The sequence below is a fragment of the Pristiophorus japonicus genome, chromosome 1 (assembly GCF_044704955.1).
Source record: "Pristiophorus japonicus isolate sPriJap1 chromosome 1, sPriJap1.hap1, whole genome shotgun sequence".
Taxonomy (NCBI): domain Eukaryota; kingdom Metazoa; phylum Chordata; class Chondrichthyes; family Pristiophoridae; genus Pristiophorus; species Pristiophorus japonicus.
The window spans coordinates 203,531,769-203,548,549 of record NC_091977.1 but is presented as its reverse complement, the minus strand read 5'-3'; the positions used below and the strand labels follow the sequence as shown (position 1 = coordinate 203,548,549).

At 44.8% G+C, this 16,781-nt stretch overlaps 1 protein-coding gene and 2 pseudogenes across 1 annotated transcript in view; 1 reads left to right on the top strand and 2 right to left on the bottom strand.

Annotated features, from left to right (window-relative positions):
* The window catches only part of LOC139268181 (UDP-glucuronosyltransferase 2A1-like), a 56,710-nt gene extending 40,287 nt beyond the window's left edge, over nt 1–16,423 (top strand). Inside the window, exons 5-6 of the mRNA XM_070886236.1 lie at nt 2,696–2,915; nt 14,245–16,423. Of these exons, the coding sequence (XP_070742337.1) occupies nt 2,696–2,915; nt 14,245–14,527 (503 nt within the window). The 3' untranslated portion in view covers nt 14,528–16,423. The remainder of the gene's footprint in view (nt 1–2,695; nt 2,916–14,244) is intronic.
* On the bottom strand, nt 293–521 carry LOC139279396 (U2 spliceosomal RNA; annotated as a pseudogene).
* LOC139278884 (U2 spliceosomal RNA) lies at nt 661–896 on the bottom strand (annotated as a pseudogene).
* Nucleotides 16,424–16,781: the final 358 nt, after the last annotated feature.

The following is a 16,781-nucleotide window of genomic DNA, read 5'->3' as shown; positions in this document are numbered from 1 at the left end:
CATCAAGGATCACTCTGCGCCAATGCTCTTAACCAAAAGGCCGAGAGCCACTGCACCGTTCCTGGAAGTACTGCAATACCAGGTTCGTGCCATGGAGGTGGATGGGTCAGGCCCCCCACACACCTCCGTGGATGGGTCAAGCCACCCCACCCACCTCCTATCCAGGGATTTTTTTTTTTTTTTTAAATTCGTAGCCAATCTTTCCAATTCTTTGTCAAATCACAAACGCCAGAGGTCACCTTGCACACATCAAGGATCACTCTGCGCCAATGCTCTTAGCCAAAAGGCCTAGAGCCACTGCACCGTTCCTGGAAGTACTGCAATACCAGGTTCGTGCCATGGAGGTGGATGGGTCAGGCCCCCCACACACCTCCGGTGGGTCAAGCCACCCCACCCACCTCCTATTTCCAAAAAGCATAGGAGAACCACCTTCCTGATCCAGGGAGAACCACTTTGGGGTCATGGTTACTCCCCTGTCAGGTTAGTTACGCATGATCTTAGCCAAAAGGCCGAGAAGCGACCTCCTATCCAGGGATTTTTTTTTTTTTTTTTAAATTCGTAGCCAATCGTTCCAATTCTTTGTCAAATCACAAACGCCAGAGGTCACCTTGCATATGCCAAGGATCACTCTGCGCCAATGCTCTTAGCCAAAAGGCCTAGAGCCACTGCACCGTTCCTGGAAGTACTGCAATACCAGGTTCGTGCCATGGAGGTGGATGGGTCAGGTCCCCCACACACCTCCGTGGAGGTGGATGGGTCAACCCTCCCCACCCACCTCCTGTTTCCAAAAATGCAAGCATATACCTTCCTGACCAGGGAGAAACCACCCGGAGGTCATAGTGGCTGGTCAGAAAAGGTACTACACTTGATCTTAGCCAAAAGACCGAGAATGCTAAGCCCCACTGTAGAGCCCTACTGCTACAAGGCCGAAATCAGCGAACTCAGCACAGACTGGGGCAGAACAATGGACCTTCTTGGTCTGTGTGGCTGATCTATTCACTGGACAAACCCATCATCAATGGGATAGACATCCTGTAGCATCTTTTAAATGAAAATGTGATTGTTTTAAAAGTAAATTTAATAAGACACAAGTTAACATTCCATTCAACTTCTTGCTGAATGTGGAAATGTGTGATAAACTGGCCCAGTTTCATGTGCAAACATGGCAGGGAATGTTATAAGAAGATAAGAAACAGGAGCAGGAGTAGGCCATTGGCCCCTCGAGCCTGCTCCGCCATTTAATAAGATCATGGATGATCTGATCTTGGGCTCAGCTCCACTTCCCTGCCTGCTCCCCATAACCCTTCACTCCCTTATCGTTCAAAAATCTGTCTATCTCCACCTTAAATATATTCAATGACCCAACCTCCACAGCTCTCTGGGGCAGAGAATTCCACAGATTTACGACCCTCTGAGAGAAGAAATTTCTCCTCATCTCAGTTCTAAATGGGCAACCCCTTATTCTTAAGCTATGCCCTTTAGTTCTAGATACCCCCACAAGAGGAAACATCCTCTCTGCATGTACCTTGTTGAGCCCCCTCAGTATCCTATATGTTTCAATAAGATCATCTCTCATTCTTCTAAACTCCAATGAGTATAGGCCCAACCTGCTCAACCTTTCTTCATATGAAACCCCTTCATCTCAGGAATCAACCTAGTGAATCTTCTCTGAACTGCTTCTAATGCAAGTATATCCCTCCTTAAATAAGGAGACCAAACCATACACAATGCTCCAGGTGTGGCCTCACCACAGTTAGCCTGTACAGTCGTAGCAGGACTTCTCTGCTTTTATACTCCATCCCCCTTGCAATAAAGGCCAACATTCCATTTCCCTTCCTGATTACTTGCTGTACCTGCATACTAACTTGTTGTGTTTCATGCGCAGGTCCCTCTGCACTGCAGCATTTTGTAATCTCTCTCTATTAAAAAAATTATTTGCTTTTTCAAAGTGGATAACCTCACACTTTCCCGCAACTGCAACCCAGAAAATATCTTTGTTCAATCCAGGTATTCTAATTAATGGAGCATTTATGAATAGTAAGGGTTGATGTTCTTTGTGTATTATCTACATTGGCTCCCAGTCCACCAATGCCTCGATTTTGAAATGATCATCCTCATGTTTAAATCCCACATGGCCTTGCCTTACGCTCCCCTACCCCCCATCCCCGGCCACCCTGCCCCGTCGGCATGAGGGCCTCACCAAACTCACTTGGAGGGGAGAGCACCGAAAAAACAGGGAGGCTGCCAAGAAAACTCGGCAGCAGCTGGCAGTAGGTTCACCAATTTCAGACCCAATCTGTTTTAGTGATGTTGGTTGAGGAATAAATATTCCCCTGCTCTTCTTCGAATAGTGCCATGACATCTTTTATGATAGAGCAGACCGGACCTCGATCTCGATATCTGAAAGATGCCACCTCCAATGGTGCAGCACTCCCTCAGCACTGCACTGGAGTGTCAGCCTAGACTCTGTGCTCAAGTCTCTGGAATAGGGCTTGAACCTACAAACTTCTGACTCAGATGCGAGAGTGCTACCCACTGAGCCACGGCTGGCACTGCAAATTATATTTTATTATATTATAATTTTGAATATCCAATCAAAATATATTGGAACAGCAGTCGATCTGTCAATTTAATCAGTGTAATTAATGATGAAGGCTCAATTGACAATTTTTATTTTCTACAAATATAATTACAGGGCATCCCAAGACAAGAGTATTCATCACTCACGGTGGTACAAATGGGATATATGAAGCCATTTACCATGGAGTGCCCTTGATTGGCATTCCTTTGTTTGCTGATCAACCTGATAACGTGGCTCACATGAAAGCAAAGGGGGTTGCCGTGGTCCTTAATTTTCTCACATTGAGTAAACAGGATTTAATTGATGCTCTCAACACTGTGATCAACGATCCCAGGTAAGAGAACAATGTTAAAGGGGAGCTGGGAGGATTCAGGAAAGAGTAAATTTAAAAGCAGCAAGAGAAATGTCAAGGCTCTAGAGCAGAGCAGAGTTTTGGGTAAAAATAAGCAGAGTTTGTCAGGAAGAGACAGAGAGAGTAACAAAGGTCATAGGGCATCAGTGACTAAGGTGACATCAGGGAAAAATAGAAAAAAGTCAAGCTAAAGGCACTATATTTGAATGCGTGAAGCATTCGCAACAAAATAGATGAATTAATAGCACAGATAGAAATTAATAGGTTTAATCTAATCACCATTACAGAGATGTGGTTGCAAAGTGACCAAAGTTTGGGAACTAAAAATTCCAGGATACTTAACTGTTAGAAGAAATAGGCAAAATGGAAAAGGAGGAGGGGTAGCCCTGATAATAAAGGATGGGATAAAGACAATAGAGAGAAAGATTCTTAGCTCGGAAAATCAAGAAGTAGAATCAATTTGGAGGGAGCTAAGAAACAGCAAGGGGCAGAAAACATTGGGGGAATTGTTTATAGGCCCCCAAACAGTAGTTGTAATGTAGAGTACAGTATAAATCAGAAAATTACAGATGCATGTAACAAGGATAATACAGTAATCATTGGGGACTTTATTCTACATTTTTGCAGTAATAGTGTGCAGGATGAGTTCATGGAATGTATACAAGAAATATTTGAGGCCCAGCAGAGGCGAGGGTCCTGGGGCAGCACGGGCCAGCCCACACTGCAATATGTGCGCGCACTAGGTCCATGCAGCAGAGCTGGTCTCCAGTCGTCTTGGTTAATTCCTGCCACTGGAACAAGACCTAGCTTTGTCAAGCCCATGTGGTGGCTGGTGTGCAACGGCCACCCCATGTTAAAAGAATCCACGCACAGGCATCTTCCACTCTTCAATATGTAGATCTGGAATGGCGGGTCCTTCATTGAAACAGCTGTGAACTCATCCCTTTTTGGTGTGGAAGCAAGTCATCCTCTCATAGAAATGTTTAAAATTCTGACGGGTTTAGACAGGTTAGATGCAGGAAGAATGTTCCCAATGTTGGGGAAGTCCAGAACCAGGGGTCACAGTCTAAGGATAAGGGGTAAGCCATTTAGGACCGAGATGAGGAGAAACTTCTTCACCCAGAGAGTGGTGAACCTGTGGAATTCTCTACCACAGAAAGTTGTTGAGGCCAATTCACTAAATATATTCAAAAATGAGTTAGATGTAGTCCTTACTACTAGGGTGATCAAGGGGTATGGCGAGAAAGCAGGAATGGGGTACTGAAGTTGCATGTTCAGCCATGAACTCATTGAATGGCGGTGCAGGCTCGAAGGGCCGAATCGCCTACTTCTGCATTTATTTTCTATGTTTCTATGTTTCTATATGAGGGACCGCCTAAGAAGAAGAGTATTTTGCAATGAGAAAGGGTTAATTAATAACCTTCTAGTAAAGGGACCTTTAAAGGAGAGTGACCATAATATGTTAGAATTTTATATTAAGTTTGAAAGCGATTTAGTTAAGTCCGAAACTAGAGTCTTAAACCTAAACAAAGCAAACTATGTAGGTATGAGGGGCGAATTGGCAAAGGTAGATTGGGAAAATATATTAAAAGGTATGATGGTAGACAAGCAATGGCTAGCATTTAAAGAGTTAAAACATAATTTACAACAAATATTCATTCCTTTAAGACACAAAAATCCCTCGGGGAAAGTGGCTAACAAGAGAAGTTAATGATAGTAATAAATCAAAGGAACAGGTTTATAATGTTGTCAAAAAGAGCAGTAAGCCTGAGGATTGGGAGGATTTTAGAATGCAGCAAAGAAGGAGCAAGAAATTGTTAAGTAAAGAGAAAAAAGAATATGAGAGTAAGTTAGCAAAAGACATAAAAACAGATTGTAAACATTTCTGAAGCTATATAAATAGGAAGAGATTAATTAAAGTAAACGTGGGTGTAATATATTCTTTACATCACAAACATAGAATTTACAAGATGGCTCCAATACATCATGTGAGTTTTATTGTATTTACAGCAGCAGTTGCATTACCACAGTAGTCCACTTGGTGGAGCTATATTACACTTCTTCCTCCTTTAATGAAGAAGTAATTATAACAAAATAATCATCAGACACAACTTGCATGGTTATACATAACAAAAGATATAGGGCTAGAACCTCCACTTTTTTTGCCTGCTTAACACCTACTTAACGCCTATTTAACTGCTGAAATGACATATAACGCCCAGATATCGCCCATTTTGGCACAAAATGGAAACCGACGGGAGATTTATTGCCGAGCGTTATTTTCTCCATGTGCTTAATGGCGAGAAAAAATATTACTGCCCGCCCACTTTTTTGGGGCAGAATCAGCAGAATGGGCGAATTCAACGCCCATAATTTCGCCCAGCGTTACTTTCCTCACGAACTTAACGCCGAGATTCAGTAATAACGCCCAGCGACTGTTTTTGGTCGTAAAGAGCATTTTTACCCAAACTAACGGCCATGGAGATCGGCCACCATCAATTTCACAATCTCGCACACATATCTCCCAGAATATCGCCCGCTCAAAAAGCCGCCTCCAGAAAGTGGAACTACCGGGACGGACGCCAGTGGTATGGCTGGCAATTGTTAAATCCCACTCTTACGTGAGGAGCTGATATCGGAAACATTTGCCTGAAAGAGCGCTGATGTGAGTGACAACGCTGACACATTGCTGTGTGTGTTCAGCTCAGACATCAATGATGCCCATCACCTTGGTGCCAGTTAAAGTTTACGTTGATTGATGTTAAGTTGCATTTAACCCTTTCACGGTAAGGAATCACGAGTGTGCAATGGTCCAGCTATCTGAGTCAATGCGCAACAAGGTTATGTTCAATAACAAAAGTTTAATACTAACATTGGTCTGAAATCATAAGTAACACAACCAATAACACCCAATCCCCGCCCACATATCATTTTTTCCACCATTGACATAAATCACATGGTCAACATGTCCAGCAGTACAGAATACATGTCCAGGCAAAGCAGGAGCGTGGTCCCCAGCCCCCATAAATTGCAACAAATTGCATACACCCAGATGGAGATATAACACAGCCATCACCTGAGCACATGCACCTCACTTTCCTTCCCCCCTCTCTTTCTTCTCCCCACCTCTATCCCTTCCCCTCCTCGCTCCATGGCGCCTGGCCGTGGAGCTCCTCAGGCAGTGCCTCATTGAGGGGGATGAAGGTAGATGCGTTGGTTGGACGGGTACGGGAGCGGGAGTTGCCGAGGGGGCAACATTCTCTGATGCAAAAGCAGGAAGTACTAGGGGACCGAGGGTCTAGTGAGAAGGAGGAACTGAAGGATATCCTTATTAGGCGGGAAATTTTGTTAGGGAAATTGATGGGATTAAAGGCCGATAAATCCCCGGGGCCTGATAGTCTGCATCCCAGAGTACTTAAGGAAGCGGCCCTAGAAATAGTGGATGCATTGGTGATCATTTTCCAACATTCTATTGACTCTGGATCAGTCCCTATGGACTGGAGGGTAGCTAATGTAACACCACTTTTTAAAAAAGGAGGGAGAGAGAAAACAGGTAATTATAGACTTGTTAGCCTGACATCAGTAGCAGGGAAAATGTTGGAATCAATTATTAAAGATGAAATAGCAGCGCATTTGGAAAGCAGTGACAGGATCGGTCCAAGTCAGCATGAATTTATGAAAGGGAAATCATGCTTGACAAATCTTCTGGAATTTTTTGAGGATGTAACGAGCAGAGTGGACAAGGGAGAACCAGTGGACGTGGTGTATTTGGACTTTCAAAAGCCTTTTGACAAGGTCCCACACAAGAGATTGTTGTGCAAAATTAAAGCACATGGTATTGGGGGTAATGCATTGACGTGGATAGAGAACTGGTTGGCAGACAGGAAGCAGAGAGTCAGAATAAACGGGTCCTTTTCAGAATGGCAGGCAGTGACTAGTGGAGTGCCACAGGGCTCAGTCCTGGGACCCCAGCTATTTACAATATACATTAATGATTTAGATGAAGGAATTGAATACAATATCTCCAAGTTTGCAGATGACACTAAACTGGGTGGCGGTGTGAGCTGTGAGGAGGATGCTCAGAGGCTGCAGGGTGACTTGGACAGGTTAGATGAGTGGGCAAATGCATGGCAGATGCAATATAATGTGGATAAATGTGAGGTTATCCACTTTGGGGGCAAAAACACAAAGGCAGAATATTATCTGAATGGCGGCAGATTAGGAAAAGGGGAGGTGCAACGAGACTTGGGTGTCATGGTACATCAGTCATTGAAAGTTGGCATGTAGGTACAGCAGGCAAATAGTATGTTGGCCTTCATAGCTAGGGGATTTGAGTATAGGAGCAGGGAGGTCTTACTGCAGTTGTACAGGGCCTTGGTGAGGCCTCACCTGGAATATTGTGTTCAGTTTTGGTCTCCTAATCTGAGGAACGACGTTCTTGCTATTGGGGGAGTACAGCGAAGGTTCACCAGACTGATTCCCGGGATGGCTGGACTGAAATATGAGGAGAGAGTGGATCGACTGGGCATGTATTCACTGGAGTTTAGAAGAATGAGAGGGGATCTCATAGAAACATATACAATTCTGACGGGACTGGACAGGTTAGAGGCAGGAAGAATGTTCCCGTTGCTGGGGAGTTCCAGAACCAGGGGTTACAGACTAAGAATAAGGGGGAAGCCATTTAGGACTGAGATGAGGAGAAACTTCTTCACTCAGCGAGTGGTTAACCTGTGGAATTCTCTACCGCAGAAAGTTGTTGAGGCCAGTTCGTTAGATATATTCAAAAGGGAGTTAGATATGGCCCTTATGGCCAAAGGGATCAAGGAGTATGGAGAGAAAGCAGGAAAGGGGTACTGAGGTGAATGATCAGCCATGATCTTATTGAATGGCAGTGCAGGCTCGAAGGGTCAAATGGCCTACTCCTGCACCTAATTTCTATGTTTCTATGTGCTTGAGGCTGGCACCTCCAGAGTGGAGGCAGGAATGACTGAAGGACCAGTAGATGTCCTTGGGGTGGAATGGGTTCTGAAGCGTGGCAATGCAGGTTCTTCGAAGTCCGCGCTCTCATCCGTCGAGAACAGACCCAGCGGATTGACGGGTGACAATCGGAGCTCCTCAGCACCAGATGTAGTAGGATCATCTGCCGACTCCTGCCCCGCGCTCCCACCTTCTGGCCTCTGTGGTCTTGCCTGGGGCCGCGCTGCTGGCTGAGCTGCAAGACACAAATGAGGTTATTAGAGGAGAAGGGAGTGCTAGGGTGACAAAGTGAGTCCAGCGCTACACACAGCATATGCACGACAAAAGCACCACCGCTCTCAAAATCATTGCAGACATCACATTTCATGACCATTAACACATTGTGGATTGCAATGATTTTCATTAGGCCAGCATTATTTCTATGAAACTTTTAGAAATCATCTATCATATAAGATTGGTCGGATATGAGTTGGTGTGGCATCTATTGACTTTACATCACGTAATGGTGTAAGCTTTACTCACGTGGCATCACTTCAGGGTCTGCAGATGCATCTGGAGGTGATTCCCCACAAGTGCTAGCACTCGCTCCTCCATGTCAGTGATGTCGCTGGGGACTGGTGATCCCCCACCCATTCGCCTCTGCAGGGACCTCATCGTCGATAGCTTCTTCTGTAAAAGGTGACAGGACGACATGGCATGAGATCATTGTGTGATATCTTTGCTAGGTACTGTCACAGACACTGATACAACACATAACAGACAGATGTAATCATGATTACTATCATTCTTTACCTAAAGACGTACACCGTGACCGCAGGTGTTGAGTAAAACATTGCCGGTAAAAGTGAAAGACCTCACATTCACTCATGACTGTTACAAATCAAATTATATAAATACTTAAGTACATGTAAATCAATGTAATACTCTTGCGGATCCCACAGGGTCATTCCATCGTTTGCGGCATTGGTTGCCCTCATACACCTCGTTGGTCGCCGACGAGACCACCTCTGCTGTCTCGGTCCATATCCTCTGGTGGGCCTTTGGGGTGGGCTTCCCACGCCCTGCCTGTGTCACATCATCCCAGCATGACTCGGCCTCCTGCAGGAGGGAGGCATTTGCCTCGTCCGAGAACCTGCTGGCTCTTTTGCGGCCTCCAATGTGCTCCTCTCCCACTTCACTGCTCTCTCCAGCGTCAGTCTCCACCGCATGCTGTGATGCCTCCTCCTCTCCCTCCACTATAGGGCAAATTCGGTCAAATATGTGGCTGTTAACAGCTACTTTTTGTTTGCCTGCTTGCTGTGAAGCTCGAAAATCTCCCTCCTTCCTCCCAAAGCAGCCACACCATACCCAGCCACGCCTTCAGTCCCTCTGAGCTCCCTCTCTCTCTGTCTCCTCTTCTGCGCGTGTCATGATGACCCTTGACCTCCTGATTCGTGGGAATGGAGCGTTGTCATGCCGTTGCTAAGGAAGGCCATGCTTTACAGCAGAAGGTCAATAAAATTTAAAGCTACCGCCCATTTGATATCGCTCATGGTAATGCCCATTTTCAAAAATGTAAACTAGGTGTTTTGAGAATGGGCGACAAGCCGGCGATCTGAAAACTCTTTTTTACTGCCCACGGCGGAAATAATGCCCAATTTTGGGTGATAAGCTCAAAAGTGGAGGTTCTAGCCCATGGACTTATTGTGCCATATTTACAAATCAAACACAACCACTGATTATCTGTTTTGAAGAGGATACCTTTGCTCTCGAACAGAACTTTCCAAATGTGGTGTCGAACTTAAACTCATTCTAGGCTGATCCTGAGAAGAGTTTTCCTCCAAGGGCAAACCTTGATCTACATTTGGAGTCTCTACAACTTCAGACTATTTGTCTGCTTGACTCAGACTTAAATTCTGACTTTCTCTTGGATTTATTTCTAGTCCATCTGATATAGGATTTGCTACTGGCATTCTACTTGTAACAAGACTATCTGACTCATCAGAAATAATCGAATCATCATGGTAGAATAGACAACAAACATTTTGGAAATAATGAGGAACCACGGTTCTATAGAGAATGAGGAACTTAAAGAAATCAGTTTAAGTAAAGACATAGCGGCTGAAATTCAGTTGCTAACGCCTGCTGATAACGCCAGTGTTAGGTGTTAACTGGGAATTAGTCGGTTTTAAGTGGCACTGGGTGCTATTCATACTTGATGTGAAATTCAGTGGTCATTTATTAAGGGCATTAAAGCGTTATGTCCCGCCGGCTAGCGCTTTGGAAATCATGACGTCAGTACGCGTGAAATACCTCCTTGGTGCCTCTGTCACGATATTTAGTTAGTACGGCTGCCGTACCGGCAGGCGGCTGTACAGCCTGAAAAAATTGGTGGTTAAACAGCGGAACTCAGGCGGAATCAGCCAGATAGCTAGGCAAGTTTTTTTTTAGGGGACGGCTCTACCCGTTTTCCCGCCGCGGCATGCCCACGCCGACCCCTTACCGACTGGCAGGGACCCCTTTGCAAAATTGCCCCTCAGGAAATTACCTCTTTTGAAAATTGCCCCGCAGGATTGGCCCTGCTGCAGGTCAGTGCCCCCGACAGCTTTTGCTGTCGGTACCCTTTCTGTGGCACAGTGCCCTTAAAGGGGAGGGCGCACATCCGCCGCCGCCATGTTATTTTTTTTTGTCGGCCGACTGCAAGGTCAGGCTGACAATTATGGCCGACGGTTTGGCCGGGCCACCAACAGGCAGCCTGACATCCCCTCTTGGGCGCCAGGCCGTTGGCCCGGCCGAAACCCTCCCTAGTGGTCCAGTGTTTGCCACTAAAGTGACTGCAGAGTTCGCAATGGCCCTCCCCTTTAACTGAAGTGGAGAAACGATGAGACGCGTCAATGCGGCGACGTCATCAGCGCGGCACTGATAACTGACAGCCTCAGCTACTCCCTCTTCTGCCCCCATGATGAGGCCACTTCCGCCCCGTCCAAAATAAATCCCCGAAGTGCTGAATTTCAACGGTTAGGCTGCCCCATGCATTGGGGCAGCCAGAACACATCGAAACAGTAGGTGCGCCTCGTTTCCGGCGGTGGGCAATTTCAGCCCCAAGAAGTCTTACTGCAATTATACAGCCATTGGTGAGGCCACACCTGGAGTACCATATATAGTTCTCCTTACCTAAGGAAAGACATACTTATCTTAGAGGGAGTGCAACGAAGATTCTCTAGACAGCTCCTGGGATGAGGGTATTGCCCTATGAGGAGAGATTGAGTAGAATAGGCCTAAATTCCCGAAAGCTCAGAAGAATGAGAGGTGATCTAATTGAAACATGTAAAATTCTTAAGGGGTTTGACAAGGTTAATGCTGAGAAGATGTTACCCCTAGCTGGGAAATCTAGAACATGGGGTCACAGTCTCAGAATAAGTGGTCGGCCATTTAGGACTGAGATGAGGAGAAATTTCTTCACTCAAAGGGTTGTGAATCTTTGGCATTCTCTACCCCAGAGAGCTGTGGATGCTCAGTCGTTGACTATATTCAAGGTCGATACGTTTTTGGAAACAAAGGGAATTAAGGGACATGGGGACAGTGTGGGATAATGGAGTTGAGATAGTAGATCAGCCATGATCTTGTTAAATGGCAGAGCAGGGCTAAGTGACCTACTCCAGCTCATATTTCTTATGTTCTTATGGTCTTAAAAAGGAAGCACAACAGAATCATGGTTTATTCTAGAATACAGTGTAAAGGTGTAAAGGTTAGCTCAAATAAAACAGTGCAAGGCTGCAGCAGCTTCGCAGAAGTTTACATAAGAACATAAGAATTAGGATCAGAAGTAGGCCATCTAGCCCCTCAAGCCTGCTCCGCCATTCAACAAGATCATGGCTGATCTGGCCGTGGACTCAGCTCCACTTACCCGCCTGCTCCCCATAACCCTTAATTCCCTTATTGGTTAAAAATCTATCTATCTGTGACATGAATACATTCAATGAGCTAGCCTCAACTGCTTCCTTAGACAGAGAATTCCACAGATTCACAACCCTCTGGGAGAAGAAATTCCTTCTCAACTCGGTTTTAAATTGGCTCCCCCGTATTTTGAGGCTGTGCCCCCTAGTTCTAGTCTCCCTGACTAGTGGAAACAACCTCTCTGTCTCTATCTTGTCTATCCCTTTCATTATTTTAAATGTTTCTATAAGATCACACCTCATCCTTCTGAACTCCAACGAGTAAAGACCCAGTCTACTCAATCTATCATCATAAGGTAACCCCCTCATCTCCGGAATCAGCCTAGAGAATCGTCTCTGTACCCCCTCCAAAGCTAGTATAGTTTAGTTTCTGTGCGAAAGTTTAATTTCACACAGGCTGCAGTATAACTCCGATCTGGTGCAAACCCACATTTTAATAGGAACAGGAATAGGCCAAGCAGCCCTTGACGCTGAATCCTTGGTACTATGGGCTGGATTTTTGGTTTTGCTGTTTTCGGGGTGAAAACGGAGGCGGGGCGGGAAAGTTACCGGCCAGGGAACGTCTGCACTCTGGAGAGAAATTTTTGCCATTAGGACCCAAAAATCCAGCCCTATAGATAGTACTCAGGGGGCCTGTCAGATCATCTGAAAAAACTTTGTATAGAATTTGTCTGATATTATGAAAGACTGAGTGCTTCCAGCTGCACTCCAATATTAAAAATTAGTCACTTGTGAACTCAAGTCCTGCGCATGTGTCCATGCATGCATAATTGTGTTTGACTTGCTGTGACTTGGAACAGTGTGTTTCTCGTAGTGTAATGTTGCAACTCCATAGATACCTGACTAGTTTGAGACTGGTAGTTGCAGTAAAACTGGTGTTTAACTGAAGTAATTTTGTGCAGTCTCAACTCAGTTCCCGGTGCATATAAGGTTGCTCCTAATGTAACACTAATTGGCACTTGGGAATCTCACTTAGACAAGCCATTAAAAAGATTGGCGTGAAAGATAGAATTGTCTCATTATTGCAGCAAGATGCTCTTCTGAAATGCAAGTTAAAATATTGGACCTAGTTTTATCTGTGATGCATCTGCATTGATGCTTTGCAAGTGAGGATAGAGATAATTTGTCAAATTTTACAGGTATTATCTGTTAAACCCACCCAAAGGAGCTATACCTGTTTGCCAACAATGATAAATGGAGGTTGCAATGCAAATATGGAAATAAGATGGCGACTGCGGCAGCGCGTTCTCCCTTTTAATGGTGTCCGTACCATCATTTTACAAACACTGCAAATACAGTGCACTGACAGAAAAAGCTGTTGGATGGCACCGAGCAGTAGCAGCAAGATTTTCTCTGCGGAATTTCGCGTTCGGTGTGGGGGGGGGGAACATTGGTGGTGCGTACTCTGATGACACACTTAGGACAGATCGGCTGCAGCGGAGCGGTAGTGGGGGGGGGGGCGGGGGGGGAGCAGGTCACCGCTGGGATACCGCAGGAGGGCAATTTTCAAAATGGCGGCCATTCCATGAAAAATTGCCGGCCATTCTACTACTCCGCATGGCTACCGATTTCCGGCGGTGACAGGCCTTAAGGGAAGGGGCAATTTCGACCCCAGAAAGTGTAAACAGTACCCTATCCCTTGTCACTGACCAGTGGAGTCGAATCCTGCGCATGTACTAAACCACTCATGTTAGCGTGTTTGACCTTGCTGTGACCTGGAGAAGTGTGCTTCTAGTAGTGCAAGTCTGCAAGTTCCATAGATATCCGAATGGTTTGCTAAAACTGATCTCCAAGCAATAAATGTTGGAATTGTACACAGAAAATGTAAACACTACTCTGCCCCATTGCATTAAGATGAAAATTCACTAAAAAATCTAACAAAGTAAAAACAGTTAGCATCTTGCTATGTTTCAGAAATCCTAATCACTACTCTTCCTGATTTACTTGTCTTCTCCTTTGCTCTTTGCAACCTTGGTAGTGTTCTGCACTATGAGGCAGAATACGTAAAATATTCACCCCTGTGCTCGCTGACCTACATTGGTTCCTGGTCTGCGTCTCTCCAATTCTAGCCTCTTGTGCATCCCCGACTTCCTTTGCCCCACCATTGGCGGTCGTGCCTTCAGTTGTCTGGAGTTGCCTCCCTAAACCTCTCCATCGCTCACTCTTCCTTTGAGACCCTCCTTAAAACCTACCTCTTTGACCAAGCTTTTGGTCACCTATCCTAATATCTCCTTCTGTGTCATTTTTTTGTCTGATTATGCTCCTGTGAAGTGCCTTGGGATGTTTTACTAAGTTAAAGGCACTATATAAATGCGAGTTGTTGTTGATACATGGGTGTTGGGGATTAAATGGGGCAATCTAAAGAAAAACGGCAAAATAAACTGTTTTTATTCCCTTAGGTACAAAGAAAATGCAATGAAGTTATCTGAAATTCAGCATGACCAGCCGATGAGTTCATTAGAGAGAGCTGTGTTCTGGATTGAGTTTGTAATGCGCCACGGTGGAGCTAAACATTTGCGGCCTGCAGCGCACTCCCTGACCTGGTACCAGTACCATTGCCTAGATGTGATAGCATTCCTGTGTGCCTGTTTAGCAACCATCGTATTTGTCCTCATAAAATGTTCCATGTTTTGCTTCAGAAAATGTAGGCGCACAAGGGGAAAGAAAAACAAGACTGAATAATGGTTTTGTGCATAGGATCTCATTGAAATTTATGACACTATATGATTACATTGAAAATTTTACTAATATGGGTTAAAATTGCAGTTGATGCTATTGTCAAAATAGAGTACAGAGAAGTTTCATTGGAATGCATGGTCACGTTTATTGCCAACAATGCAATTTCAACCCCTGCTGAATCATTCATTGCAGCCAATTAATATATCTCTCAAAATCCAAATTATGCTTAAAGAGTGTTGGACTTTGATACTTTAATATTTAAAAAAATATTCATTCTTGGGATGTGGGCATCACTAGCAAGGCCGACATTTATTGCCCCTCCATCATTGCCCTTGAGAAGGTGCTGGTGGGCCTTCTTGCTATAGTCCATGTGGTGAAGATACTCCCACAGTGCTGTTAGGTAGGGAGTTTCAGGATTTTGACCCAGTGACAATGAAGGAACGGCGATTTATGTCCAAGTTCAGATGGTGTGTGACTTGGAGGATAACTTGACGGTGATGATGTTCCCAGCCAGTCAGGTTTTAATTGATCTATTGATCTGAGTTTATGGAGACAAACCAGTTTAAAAATGCCTGTCGATTTATTAATTTGCATACACTGGAGCAAAGAGGTTTGGAGGAACTATGTAAGATGGATGCTTTGTGCCTCAGTACTTTACAGATTAATGACATGGCAAACTTATCATCACAGATCAAAATGTTAAACTGAATGTTTGTCAGATGAGGAATTTCACTTACTCCCTCATAAGGAAAGTCCCAGCCGATTATTGTGGTTAGTTCCCTACCAGTCATGGCACCTGCTCCTGGCTCAGATTTCCACAGCCAAATAAGTAACAATGTGCTGCATAAGAACATAAGAAATAGGAGCAGGTGTAGGCTGTATGGCCCATCGAGCCTGCTCCGCCATTTAATAAGATCATGGCTGATCATCGACCTCAACTCCACTTTCCCGCCCGATCTCCATATCCCTTAATTCCCCTTGAGTCCAAAAAATCTATCTATCTAGGTCTTGAATATATTCAGAGACTCAGCATCCACAGCCTTCTGGGGAAGAGAATTCCAAAGATTCACAACCCTCTGAATGAAGAAATTCCTCTTCATCTCTGTCTTAAATGGCCTTCCCCTTATAATGAGACTGTGACCCCTAGTTCTAGACACTCCAGCCAGGGGAAATAACTTCTCAGCATCTACCCTCTCAATCCTGGGTCAATGCAGGTACAGAGTTTCCTGATTTTGTGGATTAATACATGCTGGGTTACTTCACAAGGTCATGACATTATGCTTCTACAACACTGAACTAAGAGTCTGAATTGTAGAAGCTGGGATAATGAGGGAAAGAAAGACTTGCATTTATATTGCGCCTTTCATGACCACCGTACATCCGAAAGCGCTCCACAGCCAATTAAGACGAACGCGTCTGAGCAGCACCCTGAGCCCGCCCCAACAGGAATTGGAGCGTGCTACATTGCGCTCCACTTCCTGTGAAGGGCAGTAACCCCAAATTTGTGGCCGGTGTAGGACTTCCCACCCCGATTTGGTTACCACCCCCAAACAGGGCGCTGGGGAATTTCGCCTCCCTAGTTTCTCCTCCTAGTGACTGGATAAATATACGACTTTTCGCCTTTCCTGACAGACAGCATTTTTTATTAACAATTAAACACAGACTTTTTAAAACACAGCATGCAATCAAAAGGGAGTCGCCTGTTCCAGAAAGGGTGATTGTAAGTGGGCAGTGCTTGGTTCTGGATAACAATGGCTGCACCATTTGGTTGAGAACCACTAAAATCAATTAAGTTTACCATATAAGATGTATCTTCAGAGGATCATTAGCATCAGTTAAGCTTCAATATATCATGCACAATTAATTGCAGTGGTTCTGATGGTTTTTGAGTAGTTAGTTATACCAGAAAGAAAGACCTGCATTTATATAGTGCCTTTCATGACCTCTGGATGTTCTAACGCATTTTACATCCATTGAATCTGAAATGTAGTCATTGTTTTGTAATGTAGGGAAACGCAGCAGCCAATTTGTGCACAGCAAGGCCCCACAAGCAGCAATGTAATAATCACCAAATTTGTTTTTAGTGGTTTGGGTTTCGGAATAAATATTGGCTAGGAAAACTCCCCCGCTCTTCTTCGAATAGTGCAATGGGATTGTTTACATCCACCACTCAGTACTGCACTGAAGTGTCAGCCTTGGTTAGGACTTGAACCCACAACCCTTTGACTTGGAGGCAAGAGTGCTAACACTGAGCCAA